This window comes from Budorcas taxicolor, chromosome X (assembly GCF_023091745.1).
Source record: "Budorcas taxicolor isolate Tak-1 chromosome X, Takin1.1, whole genome shotgun sequence".
NCBI classification, from domain to species: domain Eukaryota; kingdom Metazoa; phylum Chordata; class Mammalia; order Artiodactyla; family Bovidae; genus Budorcas; species Budorcas taxicolor.
The window spans coordinates 79,799,522-79,827,439 of NC_068935.1; the positions used below are offsets into that span (position 1 = coordinate 79,799,522).

Here is a 27,918-nt window from a genome sequence, read left to right on the forward strand (position 1 = left end):
AAGAAAGGATTATTTTCAAGATGTCATATGATTAAGGTCATAGGTAAAAGAGCTATTGGCTCAATAGCAAGGAGATAAATTTAGGGTTAGCACAGGGAGTCTCTGCATCAGCCTAGTGAAACATTACATAGTTACTGAAACTTGAATCTTATTACCTTTAAGGCAAGGAGTGAAAGAAGCCCTTAGTGGGATTTCCCTGGAGATCCACTGGTTAAGACTCCATGCTCCCAGTGCAGGGGGCATGAGTTTGATCCCTGGTTGGGGAACTAAGATCCTGCTATGTCACACAGTGTGGCCAAAAAAAGAAGAAGAAAAAAAGAGGCCCTTAGTAAATGCTGTTTGTAAAGCATTTCCCTTATTCTGCCTAGAAATTCCTAATCAGTGAGACTCAAAGAGAATTCAAAGGAAGACCCAGTGTTCTCACATCCTTTCTTATTATGATTTACAGTACTGGTGATTCTCCAAGGCTAGGACATACTAAACTCTTCTTAAAAAACAGAGCACTTCAAAATACTATAGGTTAATGGTTACCCCTTCTCCCTTCCAGTTCAGTTCAGTTGCTCAGTCGTGTCTTGCGACCCCATGAATCGCAGCACGCCAGGCCTCCCTGTCCATCAACAACTCCCGGAGTTCACTCAAACTCACGTCCATCAAGTCGGTGATGCCATCTAGCCATCTCATCCTCTGTCGTCCCCTTCTCCTCCTGCCCCCAATCCCTCCCAGCATCAGAGTCTTTTCCAATGAGTCAACTCTTTGCATGAGGTGGCCAAAGTACTGGAGTTTCAGCTTTAACATCATTCCTTCCAAAGAACACTCAGGGCTGATCTCCTTTAGAATGGACTGTTTGGATCTCCTTGCAGTCCAAGGGACTCTCCCTCCCAGTAAGTCTCAGTAAAATGACTAGTTATAGACCTATCCTAGATTAACAGGACCTATGACACTGGCTTTTGGAGACTTTTTCTAGGGCTTTCCAGAGGGTCAGGATCAGAGTAGATCTGATTCAACATGCCCCGAAGAAGATATGTCATTACTTTGAGTTTACCTTTTGGCCCAATATAACTTCAATGCTAAGGTTTAAGCTTTGGTGACGTTCTATGTGAACATGTCAGGATTCTGTCTTTATAATCCTAAATGTAAATATATAACAATAGGACTTATTTCAATCTAATAGCCTCTTTCTTCCCCATTTTAAGGCTACTATGAACCTCTTGTAATAAAAAGACATACATTTGCTGAAGGTGGTGGTCAGCTGAACAAGGCCATGGTACACTGAGCTACATTAACCAGCAATACCCACCAAAATGAAGTTTGTGCTTACAGGCTGTAGGCAATAGCATTACTGGCATGCAAAAATCTTTTTATGGAACTGGTCTTGAAGGAGGGAGTAAAAACAAAAAAGAAATTTTTATTTTGTGGGAACTGAAAGGACTGCATGAATTTCCTCACAGGTAACTGTTATAGGAGGTTTGCTTGAATTATATTTTATAGGAAGAAATAGTACAGTTTAGCACTTAAAACCCCAGGAGAAAGGTCCAGGAACAGTGACTGCCTCATAACTGAAAAGGGGGTGTTCGCCCGTCACTTAAAATAAAAATAGTTTTAATCCAAAATGAAGGGCACAAGCATTTACATTTGAAACATTTTGCTTTCACTGTAGTGAGTCTTAATAAAAGCCACAGGATACATTGTTGTGTATTTCCAAAAAAAAAAAAATATGTAGCTAGGAGGGTCTCCAAACAATAGACACAGAAAACTCTGATTCAAAAGTCCAGCAGGAGCCCTGAGTAAAAGGGTTATTCTGCCTAATGGTGACAGTGGATGGAAGCCAGGGACTTTATCAGCTTGTGGCAATCTTTAGCACCCTCTTGCTATGTGTGCCGAGTGAATTTTAGTGGCAGACACTGCAATTTTCTAGAGTTCCTCTGAGCCAGCCACCACTAGCAACTTCCTCCATAGGCACACCAGGCATCAGTCATGCTGCCAGATCTTCACTGAGGATATGACTTCTATTATTTTGTTAACTTTGTTCCATTGATTTCCTTCTTCATCTTTCCCATGTGACCCAAAGACCCAGAAATAAGATGATGTAGAATCCTTTAAGATCAGTGTAGTGGCTATGAACAATGGTGCCCTGGATCACTCTTTTTTGATCTTAATAAGTTTTGGTTCCAGCAGGGTTCTGCAGCCTTGACTATCTGAATTCTGAGGCAGTCTCTCACAAAGTTTTCATACATAAGATGCTTCACATCTATTACAGATGGTGAAATTGAACCTTGTGATAGTCATTCTCTAGCATGCACTCTGTCTTCAGCCACAATGATGTTCTTACCATGTTCTAAACATTTATACCTCTGCTTTTGCGAGTACCTTTTCCTCTATATAGATCATCCTTTCCCCTTTTTCTGTGTGGCAAACTCCTACTCATTTTTTAGGACCCAGTTTCTTCTTCCTGAATTTTCTAGGCAGTTAATCACCCCTTCCGTTGGGCTCCCATCACTCTTTGCTCATATTGCTGATGTAAAAGGGTTAAAACAGACATGAGAGAGAGTTCCTAGTTTTCCTTGCCTCCTTTTCCTTTCTCCCTTTTTTGCCAACTCTCCCACCTGTCATCCCTGGCCAACTGACAAAAAAAACAAGACTTGCAAGAACAATTCTTGAAAATAATTAGATAATCAGCAGCATGGGATTGCATCAAAATTCTTGAGCAAGAAGCATGAAAACCGGAGCATCCTCCAATCAAAAGATTCATAGCAATTAACAACAAAAACTGCCACCTGAGTCAAACGACAAAGATACACATCCCTATCTTCTTACCCTATGAAACTCCAATCATATTTCAACTCAGGGAGTTAGCTGGAGTTCAGGAGACCCCGGAGTATATCAGCTGAATAATGTCTTTAATCTTGACTTAAGTCACTTGAATTATTTTCTTTTGATATTAATGCAGTACCTAGCAAGGTTACACAGCTAGTGAGTGGCAGAATGGGCTTCAAACCAGGGTTTTTCTGGCCCTGGAACTCAGATTCTCAAATACTATGGCCTGTTTGTTGGATAAATGAACTGTCATCTTGGACTACCTGTTACAATTTTATACAGTACTACTTATTCTAAAACACTGCTTTCTAGTCTTTTGGTAGTTTACTCATTTAATCTCTTGAACTGGCCATCCTAAACATTCCCCCACAATACTGTATGGTATTTTTTTCACTGACTCTTTAAGAGTAAAATAGAGGTCTGGATGATTTTATGATACTCTGTTGACAACTCTACAACACCATGGGGCAAGACCCAGGGTAGAGAATCACAGTTCTGGTAAAATTAAAACCTCTGTTTCAGAGCTGTGAATATCTAGCAGGCATTTACATACACATTACTGCTTCATAATAATAATCAAGAAAGTACAGATGGAACAAAACAAACCCTAATCTTTTACCAACCATGACCCTGAACATAATATGATTTTGATTTTTAAAAAAAGTATTTCTGCCTAAGGACTAAGAGAAGGAACATCAAAATAAGAGGTTTTTAGGATGGTAGGACTGTAAGAATTTGTCATCTGGAAAAAACAAGAACCTCCGTCCCAATAAAACCCACCCACAACTACTATAATAGTTCTAAAAATAAATAGAAATGGGAACTTATAGCAGAATGATCAGTCAAACTAATTTATTACTGGTTATAAAAGAGAGCTATGGTATTCCCTGGAGGCTCTACACTATGGGTCAGAATCCTGCTTATTTAAAATCTGGGTATGGTATAAGGCCTCTTATTAAGTTAGCCTACAATGAAAGGACAGCAAATCAATGACTGCTGCTTGAACTACCCAGGCAATTTTGCACCCTTGGGTTGCTGTTTCCAGTGTGTGATTAGAATACTGAAATAATAATGTTCCATTGCACATGTGATCTATGAGTGTTTTAACTAATTCAATATTCAGATTGTATCCAATGATCCATGATCTTTGTCCTCAACAGCTCACAATCGAGTTGTTTCAGCAAAAAGTACAGGGTTAGATGGGTTTATAAGGATCAAGAGAAGCAAACGAAAGCAATATGGCTATTTACACTACCCTTACTTAGCTTACCGATAGCTGGGTAATCACTTGCTGCAGGTTACGAATTATCTCTACATTTTCTTTTAATTCCTGGTCTTCCAAAGTCTCCACTAGCTTTTGAAGATCCACTTTGCAGCTGAAAATTTAAGCAAAGGAATCCAAGGGTTAATCAAAGGCCAGTGAGTCCATGGTTATGCACTAAGGTGGTATAGGTCACTAACAAACATCTGGGAGGAAACTTACGCTGCATGCTTCCTGAGCTCTTCTAGCTTGGCATTCATTTTTTCATTTGCTTGTTCTGTCTGCAACAAAGATCCAAGAGATCATCAGTGGAAGTGTCTGATAGCCTCACCTAATTATGCCCTCTCTTCTACTCTTAATGGATTAAAACCTAGGTAGAGAGGCTGCCTCATTTGTTGTAACAGAGGATTTACTGGGCTTTGGTTATTTAGAAACGTGTTTCTTAACAGTCATGGAAATTAGCCCTTCAGTCAACATGAGCTACTAAAAATAGCATCCAAGCAGCTGGGTCTTCTGCTTGTAATGAAGCTCAGCTATGGGATGGAGTGTGAAGCCTTAATTCCATAGAGAACCTTGCAAATGGGGGAAAAAGCAATACTTCCTGGCATGCTATTCCTTGCTGTGTGCAAAAGCCCACTTGCCTGATAGTTTTAGCAAAATAAAGCAAGAAAAAGGATGAGGTATAAGAATGATGGCAGAGAAGACAAAATGGCAGAGACAGCTATGTTTTGGAAAGGGTGATTGATACTTTTCATTTTATTTTAATCACAGTATCTGTAACATGCTAGATGCTGCAACAGATTTGGGAAGGGCAGTTTATATAGGACAAAAATGTGCTTGTTATGAAGTTCTGACAAGACATCAAACAAAAACCCTTTGGGCAGCCATTGTAACAACCTTAAAAAGGTCAGATGGGTACGTGGCTAGAATAACAAGTACTGTCTGTTACGTCAGCCACACTCACATGTTACACAGCTTCTAGGGTTACTTCAAAGACATAAAATGTAGCACTGGAGATAGAAAACTGTATGTAAAAAATTCCCTAGATCCAATTTTCACCCTTCTGCTAGTAATGGACATTACAATGGACCTAGGATTTGGCCCCCTTTAAAGAAATATTTAAGCAGCTTACCCTTCCCTGACTGGAGTACACTGATGCATGAAGGTGTATAAATTACAGATGTTCAGTTACATTTTAGTGGAAACTCATTTTCACTGCTGGCAATAGCTGTGTTTAGAGCTGTATTTACAGCTGTGACTGAGCTGTATTTAGACTAGTAGAAAAATGTTCCTGACAAGAGCCAGAACTGAACCAGGAGGTTACTATCTGACAGGTAGTAGGACACAAAACTGATATAGTTAGTTACATTGTGATCCACCATTTGAAAATTGACCATATGTAAAAGGTGCTAAAATTAATTCCCCAGATGTTTCATCTCATTATGGCAGCTGTTGGGATGGGATGTGAAATGTGACAACATTTGGGGAAGGGAGATAGAAAGGAACTAAAATCTTAGTGAGGAGATAGTTACTTGGTATTATGGATGATTAGGCAGAACTTAAGTTGACAGAGGGACCTGGTTCTTTCCTCTCTGCTCTTTTAGAACAAATCCATTTTAAAATGGGATTCATGAAGATTCTTTGTGGTAGATACATAGGTATTCACAGTATAATTCATTTAACTTCTCTGTATGTTTGATTATACTTTGTTGGATTTTCCCTGGAGGGTTCCATGGAGGATAATCCATTTCTTTTCATGTAACTTGTCTCTCATAATGAGAAGCACATTAAATATTTCAGAAACTAAAGCTAATAAATGTCCAGACTGCTAGTTTAGTCTTGGAGCCTCACCAAAATGATCCTCTCCAACATTTGAGCTGTCTGACCAGCAGCCTCACTTAGACCACGACTTAATTTTTCATTCTCCTCTACCAGTGACTGATTCTTCTCCATTAAGGATTGCAGATTCTCTGATGGCTCCACACTGAAACAAAGAAAGTAACATATTAGAAAAATATCTGATCAATAATTCCTATATTAGAGGTGGATTAAAAATATATCTCCCATAGGCCTTTGCAGGGCTTGGTTTAAAATTACCCCTCACAAATCTAGAAAAAGTATGTCCATTCTTCCAGCCAGGTAGTATACTGGATAAATAAAAATGTATGCCTGGACTACTTTAAATTAATGGTTTGCAGGAAAGTAATAATTTAGAGCCAGATATGGTTGGACAATTCTGAAAGAGATGGGAATACCAGACCACCTGACCTGTCTCTTGAGAAACCTGTACGCAGGTCTGGAAGCAACAGTTAGAACTGGACATGGAACAACAGACTGGTTCCAAATAGGAAAAGGAGTATGTCAAGGCTGTATATTGTCATCCTGCTTATTTAACTTCTATGCAGAGTACAACATGAGAAACGCTTGGCTGGATGAAGCACAAGCTGGAATCAAGATTGCCGGGAGAAATATCAATAACCTCACAAATACAGATGACACCACCCTTATGGCAGAAGGTGAAGAAGAACTAAAGAGCCTCTTGATCAAATTTAAAGAGGAGAGTGAAAAAGTTGGCTTAAAGCTCAACATTCAGAAAACTAAGATCATGGCATCCGGTCCCATCACTTCATGGCAAATAGATGGGGAAACAGTGGAAACAGTGTCAGGCTTTATTTTTCTGGGCTCCAAAATCACTGCAGATGGTGACTGCAGCCATGAAATTAAAAGATGCTTACTCCTTGGAAGCAAAGTTATGACCAACCTAGACAGCATATTAAAAAGCAGAGACATTACTTTGCCAACAAAGGTCCGTCTAGTCAAGGCTATGGTTTTTCCAGTGGTCATGTATGGATGTGAGAGTTGGACTATAAAGAAAGCTGAGCACCAAAGAATTGATGCTTTTGAACTGTGGTGTTGGAGAAGAATCTTGAGAGTCCTTTGAACTGCAAGGAGATCCAACCAGTCCATCCTAAAGGAGATCAGTCCTGGGTGTTCATTGGAAGACTGATGTTGAAGCTGAAACTCCAATACTTTGGCCACCTGATGTAAAGAGCTGACTCATGTGAAAAGACCCTGATGCTGGGAAAGATTGAGGGCAGGAGAAGAAGGGGATGACAGAGGATGAGATGGTTGGATGGCATCACCATCTCAATGGACATGGGTTTGGGTGAACTCTAGGAGTTGGTGATGGACAGGGAGTCCTGGCGTGCTGCAGTTCATGGGGTTGCAAAGAGTTGGACACGACTGAGTGACTGAACTGAACTGATGTTTGCAACAGGAATGACTTAACTTTTATCCTTAGTTCTTAGTTTAAGATCTTTTTACTTATTCCAAATATGTAAGAAGTTTCCCTCTTCTCATTCTCAATCCTTCATTAAAGATTAGGGAAGCAGAGAAAGAAGAGGTATGGAGGAGGTAGAAGTGAAACTCCTCATGGTCAAACTTTAAGTTCATCAACATAAGTGACTTACCGATCTGCTATACAGTTTACAGCAATAGCATTTAGGAACCAAAATGTTGAAATGATGATCTGTGGTCACTAAGGACACATTTCACAACTTTCCATAAATAAGTGCTCCCTTCTAAATGCTTGCCTTACTTCAAACTGATGACCCACAGCCTCCTGTTCATTTGTCTATCAATTTTTAATGGCTTAGTGTGGGTGGTGGCAACAATAGCATTCATTTCAAATAGTGAAAGGAAGGGACAGAAATAGTTGAAAAGATAAGAACGTTTGGAATTTATGCAGATAATTTGCTATATCAGTTCCAGAATAATGAAGCAGATCAATAAAAAGCAGTTTTGATTTGCCTTTTTTTTTCTTTTTAACACACTGGGATTAATTGTTCAAAAGACTGGAAAATAGGACTGGCAAAAAAAGATCAGAAGAAATATGAAGATTCGATCTGAAGGAAATGGCAGGGGGAAATGAATAGTTGCAAGGATATAATAAAGAGAAAAAAGGACAGGGAACAGCTGTTCTCAATCTCAAGAAAGAACAGAAAAAGAGTTTAATAACAGATGCCCTCTCACCCAGTTTAAGACTTCCACGAATTCTTATAGAAGATCTTAGCATGTTCTTTATCTAAAAGTTATCTTGCATACAGGGTTATCATTACCATCTTTCTAAATTCCATATATATGCCTCAGTATACTGTATTGGTGTTTTTCTTTCTGGCTTACTTTTAACCTCCAATTAAAATAAATAAATTTATATTAAAAAAGTAAAAAAAAAAAAGTTAATAAGCAAGGCCACACTATAGGGTCTCATATTATACTCTTGAGAATTTATTAGAACTCTTATGAAGGAATGTTCAATTAAAATGTGGATTATAAAATAAACTATGGGTAAATTTAGAGTTATTTTAGATTGTTCTGATTTCTTTATTGTTATTAAACTTCCATGTATCATTCATGTAAGTTGACAAGCTCCAAAGTAATGATGCTTTTTACTCAATAGTTTCTTTCCCTCTAAAAATTTCCAAGGTTTCTCCATATGGAGAAAATACAATGGAAACCAATGTTTCCTCTTTTCAGATGCTATTTAACTGCCAATGCCACAAGGAATTCAAGTTGAGCATGTGCAAATTGACAAATAGGCTCAGAAAATCTATACAAAAGCTTCAATGACACACATTCAAAAAGAAAAGTATTTAACCTAAGGGAAAAAGCAAAAAAAATCATGTATGTAAACTAAATTTTGTTAAAAAGCCTTAAGAAACACCTCTAAAAATATAACTGTACATTTTTAGCAAAGAGGCAGCATCTTTATTTCTCTGAAAAACATTGAACAATTGAGCTAAATTGATTCTTTCATCAACTGTTTCTTAAAATCTGTTACTTTTGTAGCTGAAATTATATCCTACAGGTTATTCTAGGTAGTCAGAAGTCTGAAATGATTTTGGTTAGTCTTGTCTTACATGAAACAAGTCTATACTAAATTGAAAGGAAAGGAAGATAGGTCAACTGCTTCTAAACTGGCTATACTAGAACGAATGTTTAGCAGACCCTTTAAAGGATCCAAGCTTTCTTCAGTTTCTTTATCCAACATTCTTAAAATATTATCAGAAAACCAAGATTAAATGATCCAAAGAGGGAGGAATTCAAAGAGAAAGGCAGTCATTTCTGGGTGATAAAATTATGGCAATTTTAAGATTTATTCTTTATACTTTTCTAAATGTCCTACAAGAAGCAATGTATCACTTTTATAATCAGAAAAAATGATTGAGTTATTGAAAAATAAGGAAACTAAAATAAAATAGGTTCACACCAAACTCCAAATGGAAAAATGAAATGTACAAAATAAAAGCAACATAACTACTAGAAGAAAACATGGGTGAATTCCTCTTTAATCTTGGCATAGGGAAAGGCTTTCTAACTATGAATCAAAATTCAGAAACATGAGGAGAACATTAAAAACAATGTAGCCACTTTGGAAAATGGTTTGGCAGTTTCTCTAAAAGTTTATGTGACCCCGAAATTCCACTTGTACCTTCCCAATAAAAAGCATATATCCATACAAAAATTTGCAATTGAATGTTCATGGCAGCATAATTGCTAATAGCCCCAAAGTTGAAACAACCCGAAAGTTCATCAACTGGGAAACTGATAGACAAAATGTGGTATATCCAGACAACAGAGTACTATTTAACAATGAAAAGGTATGAAGTACTGATAATCTCAGAAATATTATAGGTCAAAGAAATCAGATAAAAAGTTCACATACAGCAAGATTCCACATATATGAAATGTCCATAATAGGCAAATCTTATAGAAAGCAGATTAGTGATTGCCTGGGTTTGGGAGTGGGAATAGAAGTGACTACAACTGGCACAAAGGATCTTTTTGGAGTGACAGAAATGTTCCAAAATTGGATTGTGGTGATAGCTACACAACTCTGTAAATTTACTAAAAACCACTGAATTGGGACTTCCCTGGTGGCGCAGTGGATAAGAATGTGCCTGCCAATGCAGGGGACACGGGTTCAATCCCTGGTCCAGGAAGATTCCACATGCTGCCGAGCAACTAAGCCTGTGTGCTGCAACTACTGAAACCCCTGAGCCCAGAGCCTGTGCTCCATAAGAGAAGCCATGGTGATGTGGAGCCCTCACACCACAACAAAGAGTAGCCCCAGCTCGCCACAACTAGAGAAAAAAGCCTGTGCAAAGCAAGGAGACCAAGTGCAGCCAAAAAATAGATTAATAAATAAATAAAAAGTGAAAAAAAAAAACCCATCAAACTGTATACTTAAAGTGAATGGATTTAATAGTATATAAACTATATCTCAATAAATCTAGAGGTTAAAAAAAATCCAGAGGCAATAAAAACTTTTACTACATAAAAATTTATTTTTTTTGCATGATTCAAAAAAACCAGGAACAAAGTACAAAACAAATTAGGAGAAAATATTTGTGACACACACTACAGACAAAAGACTAATACCACTAATATAAAAAGAACTATTGAAAATAAGGGCCAAAATTAGGGCGGTTATCATAAAAAGAAAGAAAGAAAGAAAGAAAATACCAAGTACTGGCAAGGATGTGGAGAAATCAACATTTGTGCACTTCTGGAGGAATGTAAAATAGTGTAGCCACTATGGAAAAGGGTGTGGAAGTTTAATAAAAAATAAAAAATAGAATAAATATATGATCCAGCTATTCCACTTCTGGGTATATACCCAAAAAACTGAAAGCAGAGTTACTTGCATACCCATGTTCATAGAAACATTATTCACAATACTCAAGAGGTAGAAGCAACCCATCTCCATTGACACATGAAGGGATACACAACATGTGGTATATACATACAATGGAATACTATTCAGCCTTTAAGCGGAACAAAATTCTGGGACTTCCCTGGTGGTTCAGTAGGTAAGAATCCACCTTGTAGACTTCCCTGGTGGTGGAGTGGAGAAGAATCCTCCTGCCAATGCAGGAGATATGGCTTTGACCCTCGGTCTGGGAAGATTACAATAGAATGGGAAAGACTAGAGATCTCTTCAAGAAAATTAGAGACACCAAGGGAACATTTCATGCAAAGATGGGCATAATAAAGGACAGAGATGGTATGGACCTAATAGAAGCAGAAGATATTAAGAAGAGGTGGCAAGAATACACAGAAGAACTATACAAAAAAGATCTTCATGACTCAGGTAACCATGATGGTGATCACTCACCTAGAGCCAGACATCCTGGAATGCAAAGTCAAGTGGGCCTTAGGAAGCAATACTACGAACAAAGCTAGTGGAGGTGATGGAATTCCAGTTGAGCTCTTTCAAATCCTAAAAGATAATGCTGTAAAGTGCTGCACTCAATATGCCAGCGAATTTGGAAAACTCCGCAGTGACCACAGGACTGGAAAAGGTCAGTTTTCATTCCAATCCCAAAGAAAAACAATGCCAAAGACTGTTCCAACTACTGCACAACTGCACTCATCTCACATGCTAGCAAATTAATGCTCAGAATTCTCCAAGCCAGGCTTCAACAGTACTTGAACAAAGAACTTCCAGATGTTCTAGCTGGATTTAGAAAAGGCAGAGGAACCAGAGATCAAATTGTCAACATCTGTTGGATCACAGAAAAAGCAAGAGAGTTCCAGAAAAACATCTGCTTCTGCTTTATTGACTACACCAAAGCCTTTGACTGTGTGGATCACGACAAACTGTGGAAAATTCTTAAAGAGATGGGAATACCAGACCACCTTACCTGCCTCTTGAGAAATCTGTATGCAGGTCAAGAAGCAACAGTTAGAATCGGACATGGAACAACAGACAGTTTCCAAATTGGGAAAGGAGTACGTCAAGGCTGTATGTACTGCTTATTTAACTTCTATGCAGAGTACATCATGAGAAATGCTGGGCTGGATGAAGCACAAGCTGGAATTAAGATTGTTAGGAGAATTATCAAGAACCTCAGATATGCAGATGACACCACCCTTATCGTAGGAAGCAAAGAACTAAAGAGCCTCTTGATGAAAGTGAAAGAGGAGAGTGAAAAAGTTGGCTTAAAATTCAATATTCAAAAAACGAAGATTATGGCATCCAGTCCCATCACTTCACTGGCAAACAGATGGGGAAACAATGAAAACAGTGAGAGACTTTAGTTTTTTGGGCTCCAAAATCACTGGAGATGGTGACTGCAGCCATGAAATTAAAAGATGCACGCTCCTTGGAGGAAAAGCTAAGACCAACCTAAAGAGCATATTGAAAAGCAGAGACATTACTTTGCCGACAAAGGTCTGTATAGTCAAAGCTATGGTTTTTCCAATAGTCATGTATGGATGTGAGAGTTGGACTCTAAAGAAAGCTGAGCGCCAAAGAATTGATGCTTTTGAACTGTGGTGTTGGAGAAGACTTTTGAGAGTTCCTTGGACTGCAAGGAGATCCAAGCAGTCCATCCCAAAGGAAATCAGTCCTGACTTCCTTTTAAAATTCATTGGAAGGACTAATGCTGAAGCTGAAGCTCCAATACTTTAGCCGCCTGATGTGAAGAACTGCCTCATTGGAAAAGACCCTGATGCTGGAAAAGATTGAAGGTGGGAGGAGAAAGGGACGACAGAGGACGTGATGGTTGGATGGCACTACCTACTCGATGGACATGAGTTTGAGCAAGTTCTGGGAGTTGGTGATGGACGGGGAAGTCTGGCGTGCTGCAGTCCATGGGGTTGCAGAGTCAGACACAACTAAGCAACTGAACTGAACTGAACTGAATTGGGAAGATTCTACATGCTAGGGAGCAACTGAGCCCATGTGCTACAACTACTGAGCCCTTGTGCTGTAACTACTGAAGCCCACATGCCTAGAGCCTGTGTTCCACAAGAAGAGCCGCCACAATAAGAAGCCTGTGCCCCTGCAATGAAGAGTAGCTTCTACCCGCTTGCCTCAACTAGAGAAAGCCCATGCAGAGCAACAAAGATCCAGCACAGCCAACATAATAATAAAATAAAAAGAATCTGCCTTGCAATGCAGGGGACATGGTTTGATCCCTGGTTGGGGAACTAAGATCCCACACTCCTCAGAGCAACTAAGCCCATGCACCACAACTACAGAACCCATGTGCTGCAACTACTGAGCCCGTGTGCCACAACCAGACTTGTGCACAGACTTGTGCACCACAATGAAAGATCCTGCATGACACAACAAAGATCCCCCATGCTGCAACTAAGACACGACTCAGCCAAATAAATGGCACCCCACTCCAGTACTCTTGCCTGGAAAATCCCATGGATGGAGGAGCCTGGCAGGCTGCAGTCCATGGGGTCGCTAGGAGTTGGACACGACTGAGCGACTTCACTTTCACTTTTCACTTTCATGCACTGGAGGAAATGGCAACCCGCTCCAGTGTTCTTGCCTGGAGAATCCCAAGGACGGGGGAGCCTGGTGGGCTTCCGTCTACGGGGTCGCACAGAGTCAGACACGACTGAAGCGACTTAGCAGCAGCAGCAGCAGCAGCCAAATAAATAAATAAATAAATATTTTAAAAAGAGGAAGGAAATCCTCACACATACTACAACATGGATGAAACTTGAAGACATCATGCTAAGTGAAACAGTCACTAAAGGACAAACAATACAATTATTATTCCATTCATATGAGGTACTTAGAGTAATCAATAAAAGTAGAATTATGATTGCCAGGGGCTGGAGAGAAGGGGAAACAAGGAGTTGTTTTTTAATGGGTACAGTTTTGGTTTTGCAAGATGAAAGAAAAAAGTTTGGGGAATGGATGGTGCTGCTGATTGCTCAATATTGTGAATATACTTAATGCCAATGAACTGTATACTTAAAATGGCTAAATTTTTTATGCATATTTAATCACATTTTTCGAAGAAGGCAATGGCAACCCACTCTAGTACTCTTGCCTGGGAAATCCCTTGGACGGAGGAGCCTGGTAGGCTACAGTCTATGGGGTCGCGAAGAGTTGGACACGACTGAGTGATTTCACTTTTACTTTTCACTTTCATGCACTGGAGGAGGAAATGGCAACCCACTCCAGTATTATGGCCTGGAGAATCGCAGGGACGGGAGCCTGGTGGGCTGCCATCTATGGGGTTGCACAGAGTCAGACACGATTGATGTGACTTAGCAGGAGCAATCACATTTTTTTAAAAAAGGACCAATGGATCCAAAAACCCAATAAAAAATGGGACACATGAACAGACAGTTTACCAGAAAAAGAGATAAAAGTGGCCCTGAAACATTTGGGAAAAAAAGCTAAAATTCATTCATGATTAAAGAAATGCAAATTAAAACAACACTGAGATAGAATTTCTCTTGTATCAGATTAGCAAAAATTGAAAATATATGACAACACATTCTACTGGCGAGGCTGTGGGGAAAAAAGCACTCTTACACACTGCTGTTGGGAATACAAATGGGTATAATCCTGGAAGGGAATGTGGCAATATCTAACAAAACCACACATGCACTTACCTTTTGCCCCAGCAATCCCATTCCTAGAAACCTACTCTGAAGAAAACTAACAATATGAAAATATATGCAGGGACTTCCCTGGTGGTTCAATGGCTAAGATTCCACACTCTCAATAGAGGGGGTCTGAGTTCTATCCCTGGTCAGGGAACTAGATCCCACATGCCACAGCTAAGAGTTCACATGCCACAACTAAAGACCACCCATGCTGCAACTAAGACTCGGTGCAGCTAATAAGGAAAAAAAGAAAAAGGAACAAAATATACATATAAAAGGTTATTCACTGCAGCATGTCTGTAATTGCAAAATATTGGAAACAACCTAAATGCCCATACACAGGAGAGAAGGTGAATTACTATGTATGGCACATATACACAGTAAGAGTACCATGGAGCTGTACAAAAAAGAATGAGGAAGACTTCTATGAACTGATAAATGACTTTTAGAAAATACTGAAAAAAGCAAAGCCACAAAGTATATTTATAGTGTACTACCATTCATATGAGAAAGAAGGGGATATGAAATCATACGCAAGCAACCGCTCATTTGTACAAAAGAAATATAGGAAGAAACTAAAGAGACTGATTAAATACAGGGGTTAGGAGAATGTGGTGGTAAAGAAGTGGAAATAAGGGTGGAATGGGGACAGGATAGCAGGGACAAACAGGAACACTTCTCTGAGTATGCATATATTTTTCTTTAAAAATAAAACATTGTGGTAAAAAGCATAGCATAAAATTTACCATCTTAACACAACACTTTGTTGTATGTACATTTTAAAGTGTACAGTTCAATAGTGTTAGTATATTTACACTGTTGTGCAATGACTCTCCATAACTTTTTCTTCTTGTAAAACTGAAACTCCATACCCATTCAACAGCAACTCTCCATCCCTGGTCTATTCTTTTAGTTTCTGTCACTGCTTTTATTCATAGCATGCTCTTTACCTTCACCTGTATGCAGAGAACTTTGTATTTTTTTCTAGTTCTCTTGTAGGTTTTTTCTTTTTTTATATTGTGGTAAAAAAACACATGGGCTTCCCAGGTGGCTCAGTGGTAAAGAACCTGCCTATAATGTAAGAGACACTGGAGATACAGGTTCGATTCCTGGGTCAGGAATATCCCCTGGAGGAGGGCACGGCAACCCACTCCAGTATTGTCGCCTGGAGAATCTCATGAACAGAGGAGCCTGGAGGGCTACAGTCTGTAGGTCACAAAGAGTCAGACACGACTGAAGTGACTGAGCACAGCACAGTACAGCAAAAAACATATAATATAAAACGTGTCATCTTAACTGCTTTTAAGTGTACAGTTGAGTAGCATTAAGTATATTTACATTGCTGTGAAACAGATCTCTAGAAATGTTTCATCTTGTAAAACTCAAATTATATACCCATTAAATAATAACTCCCCTTTTGGCCCTCCCCTAGCCCTTGGTAACCACCATGCTACTCTTCATTTCTGTGAATTTGACTACTTTAAATTCCTTATATAAGTGGAATCATACAGTATTTGTCTTTTTGTGACTTGATTGTTTTACTTACATAATGTCCTAAAGTTTCATTCATGTTGTAACATGTGACAGGATTTCCTTCCTTTTAAAGGCTGAATGATATTGGGACAGATCGAGGGCAGGAGGAGGAGGAGGGAACAGAGGATGAGATGGTTGGATGGCATAGCAACTCAATGGACATGAGTTTGAGCAAACTCTGGGAGATAGTGAAGGACAGAGAAACCTGGTGTGCTGCAGTTCATGGGGTCACAGAGTCAGACATGACTGAGAGACTGAATGATAACAACAACAACAACAACAACATTTTGTTGTATGTATATATTGTTGCTTAGTCGCTAAGTCATGTCCAATTCTTTTGTGACTCCGTGGACTGCAGCCCATCAGGCTCTTCTGTCCATGGGATCTATTATGAGTAGGTGGGTAAGCAAATATCTCTTTGAGACCCTGTTTACTTTCTTTAAGATATATACCCAGAAGTGGGATTGCTGGATCATATAGTAGTTCTATTTTTAATTTTTTGAGCTACCTCCATACTGCTTTCCATAGCAGTTAAACCATTTTACAATCCATTCAACAATGTACAAAGGTTGTAATTTCTCCACACTCTCCTTGCATCCTTTCCAACATTTGTTATTTTCTGTTTTTTTTTTTTCAATAGTAGCCATCCTGACAAGGTGTATGGTGATATCTCATTGCAATTTTGATTTGCATTTCTCTGCTCTGAGTATAACTTTTTGTAAAACCCTGACTCTTAGACCATCAATAATGCTTCACATACTCTTCATATGCCTCAAATATAAACAATTAAAACCAACCAAGCAAGATGTAGGGGGATCCACAATGGAATACAAACAGTAACTTTGGGAAACAGTATCTTGCCTGGATACTTTAAAGTCTAAAGACAAAAAGAACTGTACATATATGCTATAATCTAGTCACTAAAAGTCTTTCTCACAGGGGTATGGGCTAGCAATTCCAAAATTATTTTATGTGTCTACTAGAAATGAACTAGTAAGTAAATAGAATGCAGATAATGAGAGCTGGTTTTTCACTGCTGGAGAAAGAAGTTATAAATAAAGAGTGGGAAGATTAAAATAAACCCTGTAATGTTAGACTGGAATCACAGGTATCAGTCTAAAATCATGGTTTTTAACATATATACAGTTAGATAGATATAAAAATATAGATATATGTGTGGGTTACTGTACATACAGATATTTCCTAGCTCTACTCACTGAGAGGGCCTAGAAGTAGTGATATCCCAGTAATAATGAGCACACCTAATGCCCAGATATGTTTCTAAGTACCATTTTCCAACTAAAAGAAAAAACAGGGCTCCTTAGACATATGATTGATTTCAGAGCTGAGGCAGGGAAAATACAACATCTGGTGGAAATGCTTAAAAACTTGACAGTGTGCTAAAGAATACAAGAGCTACTCTGAAGGTGTTCCTAGTGGACAAGAAACAAAAAATAAAACAAGATATAAAACAAATGATGATAGTATTGGGTGTTAATGCATAGAATAAAATAAATACCCATGGGTCTATATGGCTATAAATACATAATCAGATAAATAAGTGGTAGGAGGAGAAAAATAGCTCTTTCTCACAGTAGGATTCCAATTAATACATTTCTGAGGCCAGAACCCATGCTTTTTCTATCTTATCAGGTTGTCTCAAAGCTAACTAGCTAAGTCCTAAATGGACAGCAAGTTTGTTAAGATCCCTACCTTAACACCAAGTGCTATCAGAAACTTTAGAATATCAGGGGGGAAACAACTATGAGGAGAAAAAGGCTCTGTTAGAATATACATTTAAAATTAGTCTATGGCTCTTACTTTATAGATCCAGGCAGGGTACCTCCATGGGCTTGTAGCAACAAAACCTGTAGCTGCTGGACCTGGAAAAGGCAAAGAAAAATAGTCAGCTAGTTATCAATCAAAACTACTTATCCCTACTCAGCAAAATTATCATGATTAGCAGTAGGGTAATTTTACTTGATGCTTTTGAACTGTGGTGTTGGAGAAGACTTTTGACAGTCCCTTGGACTGCAAGGATATCCAACCAATCCATCCTAAAGGAGATCAGTCCTGAATGTTCACTGGAAGGACTGATGTTGAAGCTGAAACTCCAATACTTTGGCCACCTGATGTGAAGAACTGCCTCATTGGAAAAGACCCTGATGCTGGCAAAGATTGAAGGTGAGAGGAGAAGGGGATGACAGAGAATGAGATGACATCATCGACTCAATGGACATGAGTTTGGGTAAACTCTGGGAGTTGGTGATGGACAGGGAGGCCTGGCATGTTGCAGTCCATGGGGTCGCAAAGAGTCAGACACGACTGAGCTGAACTGAATTTTACTTGATGCCTATGAAATCTAAGGCATATCTTAGGTATTACAGAAAGCAACATGGTTGATGATTCAATGATAAAAAGACAATCAGCACTACATGAGTAACTAGTACTTAGAAGATGTCATCTCTAAGCATCTTCATGAGTTTATTGAGCCTCTATTCTGTTTTTTTTTTTAATCAGACTTAGCACTGAGCTAGGCAATGTGGGGGGGGGTACAAAATAAACTCTTGTTGTTTATTATCTAGTTTACAATCTAGTTGATGAAGACAAGACTAAGGCCTGAAAAAGTAGGAAATAACACAAGACAGAAAATGCTAAGTCATCAAGTACACTTGAGTACTTTAGGGTTCTGAGAAGAAGCAAATTAATAAAATCCCACAATAGTCTAAAGGAGGCTTTGTGGGGATGGATCTTAAACCAGAGTGCACCTGTAATCATTGTCTCCATTCCCTCTTATGACAAAAGAGAAGCTGTTCTGCTTGAGTTTTGGATCCCAACTCTTCTTGCCTTCTGATAAATCTTACTCTATTTGTTATCCCCTCTCTCTTCTATATATGTGACTTCTCTCTTTTTACAGTATCCTTCCTATTAAGATTAAAACACGTTCAAGTCTCTACCATTTTAACAGCACCTCCCCTAATCCCGCTTCCTATCACTTTTTGCTGGATTTCTGTTCTTCATAAAGTTTAAGAGAATAGTCTACACCCACTGCCTCCATTTCCTTTGCTCTTCTCTCACTTGCTCTTTAACTTATTCTAATCTGATCTGTGCCCACAACATTCCACTGAAATAACTTTGGATAATGTCACCAATGATCTGCATGTCACTATATCCCATGGGCATTTTTTAGTCTTCATTTTATTTGACTGTTTGGTAGCATTTGGGTTACCAGACACCACACTTTCCTGCTTTTCCTTCTATTTTTCAAGCTGATCTTCTAGTCAATTTCTTAGTTCATCTTTGCTCCAATTGTCTTTTAGGTGATAAAGTTCCTCAAAGCTCTCTGCCTATAGTTTCAATTACCATTTATTAATAAAAACTGGTGACTCCCAAATTTATCTCAAACACAGATTTTTCTGAATTTAGAACTTTTAAAATGCAAGAACACTAGTATTTTACATTTACTATCACATCATTATTTCTAAAGCATGACTACACATGTAATTTCATTTGATCCACACAGATTTCTCTGGGCTTCCCTGGTGGCTCAGCAGTAAAGAATCAGCCCACAATGCAGAAGCCATGGGTTCAGTCCCTGGGTTGGGAAGATCCCCTGAAGAAGGAAACGGCAACCCACTCCAATATTTTGCCTGGAGAATCCTATGGACAGAGGAGCCTGGTGGGCTACAGTCCATAGGGTTGCAAAGAGTCAGACATGGCTTAGTAACTAAACAACAACACAGATTTCTAAAGCATTTACAGGGAACAAGGTTGTTTGATAGGGGGAAACTGATATTTTACTTCCATTTTATCAACAGGAGCCTTCAGGCAAAAAGCTTAGGGACGATTTGCTGGCCATCAGTGAAGGAACTGCTGGTAGGGGAGTGCTGCTCCCTCCAATCCAGCTCTCTCCCTTGCAACCTGCAAGTAAGGCTTACATCCAATTGCAGGGAGAAGAACTTTTTTGTTCCTTGAAAAGCCACTACCACTCCATTGGGGAGAGATAGTGGGAAAAGTCAAGGGCTGGCTATCAGGTGACCTGGTTCCTGTCAGCTTGCCCTGAACCACCATATTCATTTCTTAGACCCTAGTGTCTTAAAATGGGGATAAAGATACCTGCTGTGTTCATTGGCATATTATGATGATAAAATTAAATAATGAATATAAAAGGGTTTTTCTGAACCATGTCAAGGTGAGACAGGAAATCTGAAACAAAGGGAACTTCTTTAAGGCCTGAGTCTAGCCCCTGGAGCCAGACACCATGGAAGATGGTTTAGACATAATGTCTCATTAAGTCCTCAAATCAGCCCTGAGGGGACTATTACTACTGGGAAATATTAACATTATTAATAAATAATACTGGGAAATGAGTATTACTATTATTGAAAGTGTTAGTCGCTCAGTCATGTCATTTGCGAACTCATGAACTGTAGCCCACCAGGCTCCTCTGTCCATGTGATTTCAAGCGATTGCCATTTCCTTCTCCAGGGGATCTTCTCAACTTTTTTGAATTTAGAACCTTTATACTGAACTATCTACTTAATATTTCCACTTAGTTGTCTGCTGTCCCAAACCTGGTTTTTCTCTAGTGTATTCTGGTTCAGTGAATATGCAGTTTCACATGGCAGAAAGCTGGGTGTCATACCTTCACCCCCTTATCTAACCCACTGGTCACTTCTTTCTATCACTACCACCACCCCAAGTCCAAGCCACCACTTTTCTTTCTCTTGGACCATTGCCGTAACTTCTTAAGTGGCCTCCATTAGTATATTTTTGCTCCACCATAATCTATCCTTATCTAACCCACTGGTCTCTTCTTTCTATCACCACCACCACCCCAAGTCCAAGCCACCACTTTTCTTTCTCTTGGACCATTGCAGTAACTTCTTAAGTGGCCTCCATGAGTATATTTTTGCTCCACCATAATCTATTTGTGCACAGCAGCCATACCATCTTTCAAAATTGTAAATTATTAATGCTGCCACCTAGCTTAAAATCATTTTTAACATAGTACATGAGGCTTCAATCAGGCCTCTGATTGAAAGTAAATGGCAACCCACTCCAATATTTTGCCTGGAGAATCCTATGGACAGAGGAGCCTGGTGGGCTACAGTCCATAGGGTTGCAAAGAGTCAGACATGACTTAGTAACTAAACAACAACAACACAGATTTCTAAAGCATTTACAGGGAACAAGGTTGTTTGATAGGGGGAAACTGGTAATCCAGTCTGATTACCTGTTCCTTGCTCTCTCCACTCTAGCAACAATAGTCTTCAAATGCACTATACTCATTCCTAACTCAAGACCTTTGCAGACATGCTATATGTCTGGCACTGTTCTAAGTGCTTTATATGTATTAACTCATTTAACCCTCATAAAAACTCTATGAAGCAGGTACTATTATTATTATTTTTGTTTTATAGATAGGGAAACTGAGGCACAGAGAACTCGCCCAGGGTACATAGCTAGTGAGGTATAGAGCCAGGATTTGAACCCGGGCAGCTTGGCTGCATTGTCAATACTCTTTCCCATTATACTCTGATACACACACTATTGTGCTTTGCAGGTGACTCAGTGGTAAAGAACCCACTTGTTAAGCAGCAGATGCTGATTCAATCCCTGGGATAGGAAGATCCCCTGGAGAAGGAAAGTGGCAACCACTCCAGTAGTCTTGCCTGGGAAATCCCACAGATGGAGCAATCTGGTGGGCTACACCCCAGGGGTCACAGAGAGTTGGACACAACTTAGCAACTAAAAAACAACATGTATTTCTTCCCTCTGGAATCTTCTTCTTTCTTTTCTGCATAGACGATTCCTACTTCATCTTTCAGATCTCAGCTCAAATGTAGTTACCTTAGGGAAGCCTTCTTTTCAGAGTAGATATTTAACAGAAGATCCTGTTCATACTTTCACAGTGCCCTATAGTACACTATTCCAGTTTATAATACATTGGTATGACTGTGTGCTTAATGTTTGTTTGTCTCTCCTATTAGGAGAGTTCCGTGAAGGCAGAAACTATCTTCTTTGCTCAACAATATATTCCAGCACAGTACCTGGCACATAATAGTGTTCAGTAAATCTTTATTGTTGGAATGGATGAACAAATAAATGACCAGGAAGAAAAGCATTTCTGGCAACAGGAGTACACATGAAAGCAAACAAAGAAGCAGCACTGAATAAGATACTTTATAATTAAAGTGATTTTGTAAACAGGTAAATTACTTATATTTTCTATAGTGAACCTTAGGAGGAAGGAAATAAAGGACAGTAAAAGGAGGGAAGACAACAGATTAAATGAGGTGTGATTATTATCACTGAGGAGGAAGCTAGAGATGGAGTGAGCACTAGACTGTTGAGAAACACTCGATTCCCACTGGGAAGAGTACTATACCAAGAAAAGCTGACACCCCTATCTGCTATTCTGCCAGTGCTATTGAGCTGTTGCACAGTCATACTGATACCACCACAAATTCATGTTCCTAGTCAGCTACTTCTTCCATTTCTAAGACTTTAAGCCTTCTGAGGTCTCTTCAATCCCTCTATGCTATCATCTGCTTGATTGCTCTTAGAAGATGACCTTGTCTTCTATTTTTCTGAGAAGAAAATGGTCATCAGGCTGAAAATTGCTCAGTTTCCCTTCTTGTTTATCTAAATTAGCGTCACTGTATCCTTCCTATTCTAAACTCTTTTCTTCTAGTCTTATGGGCAGGTATCCCCTCTACTGTCTAAGGTGAATCCCTTTTTATTTGTGCAGAGGATCTCAACTAAAAGAAAACACCTTATCAACTCATTCCTATTCTCAGTCTCTCCAAGTCTATCCCAACCAGTCTCTGGTTCTTTCATATGCTCAAGTCTCTTCCATATTTCAAAAAAAAAGAAAAAAACACAGATTTATATCCCTTGACCCATGACTAACAGCTACTGTCTTCTTTTATCTTTCTTTCTTGAAAGAAGAGCCTACCAACTTCCTCCACTTCCTTGTCTAGCATTCACTGTCCATCCCATAGCAATCTGTTCCTATCATTCCCCTGACCCTCTTCTCACTGCAGTCATCAATAGCTTTCTTGCTGATTAAAAAAAAAAAATCAATGGACCTTTTTAACCCTTATCTTTACACTTCTTTATAAATTTATACTTTTGATAGCCCTCCTTGAAACTTTCTTCCCTTGTCTTCCATGAACCACTGATTTTCTTCCTACCTGTTTGCTCTTTCTTCATCTCCCTTGTTGTCGGCTCTCCTTTCCCCCTTCCTTAAATACTGCTGAGTTCTATCTAGCCTTCATCTCTCTTCTTTGCCATTTGCTCACTCAGCAAATATTGAGTAAGTGCCTTTAACATGCCAGGCACTCTTCGATTTCATCTACTTTGTAACATCAGGTACCATCTAAATTCTCACTTTTGTCGCTTAGTCATGTCTGACTCTTTGCGACCCCATGGACTATAGCATGCCAGGCTTCCCTGTCCATCACCGATTCCCGGAGCTTGCACAAACTCATGTCCATGGAGTCAGTGATGCCATCCAACCATCTCATCCTGTGTCATCTCCTTCTCCTCCTGCCTTCAATCTTTCTCAGCATCAGGGTCTTTTCCAATGAGTCAGTTCTTCACATCAGGTGGCCAAAGTATTAGAGCTTCAGCTTCAGCATCAGACCTTCCAATGAATATTCAAGACTGACTTCCTTTAGGATGGACGGATTGGATCTCCTTGCAGTCCAAGGGGCACTCAAGAGTCTTCTCCAACACCACAGTTCAAAAGCATTAGTTCTTCGGTACTCAGCTTTCTTTAAGGTCCGACTCTTACATCTGTACATGACTACTAGAAAAATCATAGCTTTGACTAGACGGACCTTTGTTGGCAAAGTAATGTTTCTGCTTTTTAATGTTGCCTAGGTTTGTCATAGCTAAATGCTGATGACATACAAATCTGTATCTTCAGACCTCTCTACATTAAACCCGCATACCCAGCCATGTTTGAATAACTCTACTTAGATGTCCCTCAAGAGCTTCAAACTCAAAATGTCCCAAACTGAATTTCATCATTTCCATTTCCCTGCCTGACCACTATTTTCCTCCTAAATTCCCGGACTCAATGATTGTTACTACCATTTATTCAGTTGTCCTAGCAAAAAACCTGGGAATCAACTTTGACTTTCCCTACCTACCCTTTAACATCAAATCTGTAGCCACATTTGTAAGCTCTATACATTCTACCTCCTTGGGGTTTTTTTTTGTTGTTGTTTCTGTCAATAATTTGTCCCCCTTTCTTTATCTCTATTGCTTCTGTCTTTAGTTCAGGCCATAGTGTTTACTTGAGTTATTATAATTCTTTAACCAGTCATATAAGGACCTTTGGGATCTGACTCCTGCATACCTCTCTTGCCCCAGCTCTTACTGCTCACTTCTTTATCAGTGAAATATCCAGTGCCACCCTCTAATCTTAAATATGACCAAAAAACATGTTCATAGGAGTTACTTTAACATGTCCTCATACTAACAGAATGCTTAACCAACATCTCTAAAGTCCTGGTGGAGAAAAAGCTGAGAAATAGGAGCTCTATCATTCCACTCACATACTTGTAATTTTCCCCATCAAATGTTAAGTCCCTTCTACCTGTTGCTTCAGATGATTAAGTTCAGCTGTCTGGGGATCAATATTAACAACAGGTTTGTTCTTGATTTTTCTTGCTCTGTCAGCATAACGAAGAGTGTTTAATGTTTCCTCTAGATTGGAGTCAGCAGGACTCACACAGGCTATCATAAGAGTGTGGCTATTACCTCCTAGAGAATCTGAAAAAGAATAATGGAAGGAAGTGAAATCCAAGTAGGACGCAAGCAAAGCTGTCCATTGGGTTGGAAACTTCAATCTCAGAGCCATAAGAAAATAATTCTTAAGTATCTACAAATTTCCTATTGCATCAATATAAACACATCAAGAATTTCTGCTGTGTAAAATGATATAGTTTAGCATGCTATTACATGTGTCCTCCTTAAGTGAGACTGTGACGTCAGCAGTTAATCAGGTTAAAACAACCGGGGCCTGGGCCAAGTAAGTTAGGAGCCACTATTAGGAGTAAACATTCTTTGGATGCTTCCTCTAGGTAGATTTTAACTTTTTAGGGAATTCTGCTTGTCAGCATTAATAAATACAGTAAGCAAGTTCATTTCCAGATACAAAGTGCTAAGTACAGTTGACACTCTACAGATTTTTTTGGCTCTCAAATCCATATATGAAGACATTTTTCCATTACCTTAGAAGCCTGCTTGCCAACAGGTCTCTCTCCTGTTTATCAATTGGACAGCTCTGTATGTAATAGTCCAAAAATCTGGCTTTTTATTAATATCTGTCCTATCTTTGCATTCTCATCACTATCATTCTAAGTTACTTTCTTATTTCTTAGAGGCACTTTGGGCTTACCTTGAAGCAGTCGAGTCAACTTGGAATCTCTGTAGGGCACAAAGCCACACTTTTTGTCATCTCCAAGAGCACTGATTACATTTCCCAAACATAGGAGGCCTCGGTTAATATTAATACCTAATAATAGGAAAGAAAATTTAAATTGCTTGGTAACATCTAACATATACCTATCCTGAGAAAGAGAAAAGAATAAAGACCCCATAGAATTATTAAGTTAGCAATCTTAAGGAAACCTCTTAATCCTGTTCACTTTTCCGAGAGTGTCTTTTTTTTTTCCCCAAACAGAAAGCTCTATATAAAAGAAAAACATTATTTAAAAATCTTTAGTGTTCTTATCAAATATTCTTATGCTCTTTGAGAAACACACCATATTTTCCCTAGGTGGAATGGACAGAAATGGGAATAAACATAATGCTGGTAGAAGCTGGTGATGTCCACTCTGATATTTTACTTTCTTTCCATCTCTTCCTCTTTCAAACAGTTGGTCTTCCAATTAAGTAAAGTTCAAAGAGCAAAGGTGAAAGCACAATTAAGTCAGTTGGCACTTCTTGCCCTTTTCCATGGAAACAAAGCAGACAGACAGATAACAGATCACCATGACAACAACCACTTGTATAGTTATTTACGTTTTATACTTTCCTCTTGTTGTTTCAAACAGAGTAAACATTCTTTTCCACTTCTTAAATTCCAAGGTTTACTTTTTAAACATTGTAATAATCTGAGGTCCCTTGAAAGCCTCCATGGTTATGTTTAGCTTGGAAAGTCTATACAGTATAATGATTACAATCATGGAAAGTCTATATAGTATAATGGTTAAACGCATGGGCAATGGTGGCTAGGTTCTAATCCTGGCTTTGTCACTGACTAGTTATGCAATTTTGGGTAAGTTCTACAGAAGGGGGCAAATCTACCCAGTTCATAGATTGTGGTGGGGAGTTAATAAGATACCTTACACAAAACAAAGTCATATGATATATAAATGGCATGATGATTGTTAGTGCTATTCTCCTTTACTTATTTAGCCACTGGACTCCCTTATAGATCTATATCTATAAGATCTATATAACAACTATATCTATAAGATCCTTAACTCCAAAATTCCTCTCTGACTGCATCCTACTACCATCCTTCCGTTTCTTTCATGGATGCTATTCTTCACCCTTACTGTGGCTACAAATTTACTGACACTCTTTCTTTCTCTTTCTCGCTGCACCACATGGCATATAGGATCTTAGTTCCCCGACCAAGGATTGAACCTGCACCTGCTGAAGCAGAAGCGTGGAGTCTTAACCACTGGACCAGCAGGGAAATACCAACTGACTCTTTCTAATACCCTTGGTAGATCATCTTTCCTGGGCCTTAAACTACCTATTCTGAACCCTGCAGTCATTTCGGTTATACTTTCCCAAGCACTCATTAAACCCATGACCTTCTGCCATTCCCACCATGTCAATTCCCAGGCCTACGTTAAACCAGCTGTGTGTGTGTGTGCACACATGCACACACATGTGTGCTTCTCTCCACACTGCAATGCTGAAGAAAGTTACATAATCAAATGGACTGGATTCATCCATTATAAAACATGCTATCTGACCTTGGCTGAACCCTTGGTCAATTGATCATCTTCTCTTCTTCATTCTTCCTTCACCATGGCAGCTATTCTAAACACTCATCATTTCCAAGACTGGAAATCTACCTTCACTCTATTAGTATACGATTTCAACAAATACATTATGGTGATCAATTCTTCACAAGGGCTCCCTAACTTCCCCTCTCCTCACTTCACAGTCTTTCCTTTGCTGTTACTGATTCCTCTGTTCTCCCTGTTTCAGGAGGAAATAACTACCTTTATTTTCCCTTCAGCCTCTGCTGGTGTTTCTATTCCCTTAATTTTCCCAGGGACCCTGGATTGTTCAATCTTCCACCTTCCTCTTAGATCTTCAATTTATTTTCCCTTTACAAATTCCTTCTTTTCAGTTTATTCACATGCTCAAATAACCCAATATATAAGGCTGAGTGCCAAAGAATTGATGCCTTCAAACTGTGGTGCTGGAGAAGACTTGAGAGCCTCTTGGACAGCAAGGAGATCAAACCAGTCAATCCTAAAGGAATTCAATTCCTAAAGGAAATCAATGCTGAATACACTGGAAGGACTGATGCTGAAGCTCCAATATTTTGGCCACTTGACGTGAAGAGCCAACTCACTGAAAAAGGCCCTCATGCTAGGAAAGATTGAAGGCAAGAGGAGAAGGGGATGACAGAGGATGAGATGGTTGGATGGCATCACTGGCTCGATGGACATGAGTTTGAGCAAACTCCAAAGGTGAAGGACAGGGAAGCTCGGCATGCCGCAGTCCGGCATGCTGCAGTCCATGGGGTCGCAGAGTCAGACATGACTGAGCAACTGAGAATGATGATGATGAAGACAAAAACAGTTCCATCAAGCAACCATCTCTTTCTTTTCCTTTTA

General features: G+C 39.2%; 1 protein-coding gene across 1 annotated transcript in view; it reads right to left on the bottom strand.

Moving 5' to 3' along the window:
- The window catches only part of KIF4A (kinesin family member 4A), a 132,658-nt gene that overhangs the window by 52,760 nt on the left and 51,980 nt on the right, over window positions 1–27,918 (bottom strand). Inside the window, exons 7-12 of the mRNA XM_052663055.1 lie at window positions 25,449–25,565; window positions 24,645–24,820; window positions 17,855–17,916; window positions 5,927–6,059; window positions 4,298–4,356; window positions 4,085–4,190 (exon numbers count right to left, since the gene is read on the bottom strand). Coding sequence (XP_052519015.1) covers window positions 4,085–4,190; window positions 4,298–4,356; window positions 5,927–6,059; window positions 17,855–17,916; window positions 24,645–24,820; window positions 25,449–25,565 — 653 coding nt within the window. The remainder of the gene's footprint in view (window positions 1–4,084; window positions 4,191–4,297; window positions 4,357–5,926; window positions 6,060–17,854; window positions 17,917–24,644; window positions 24,821–25,448; window positions 25,566–27,918) is intronic.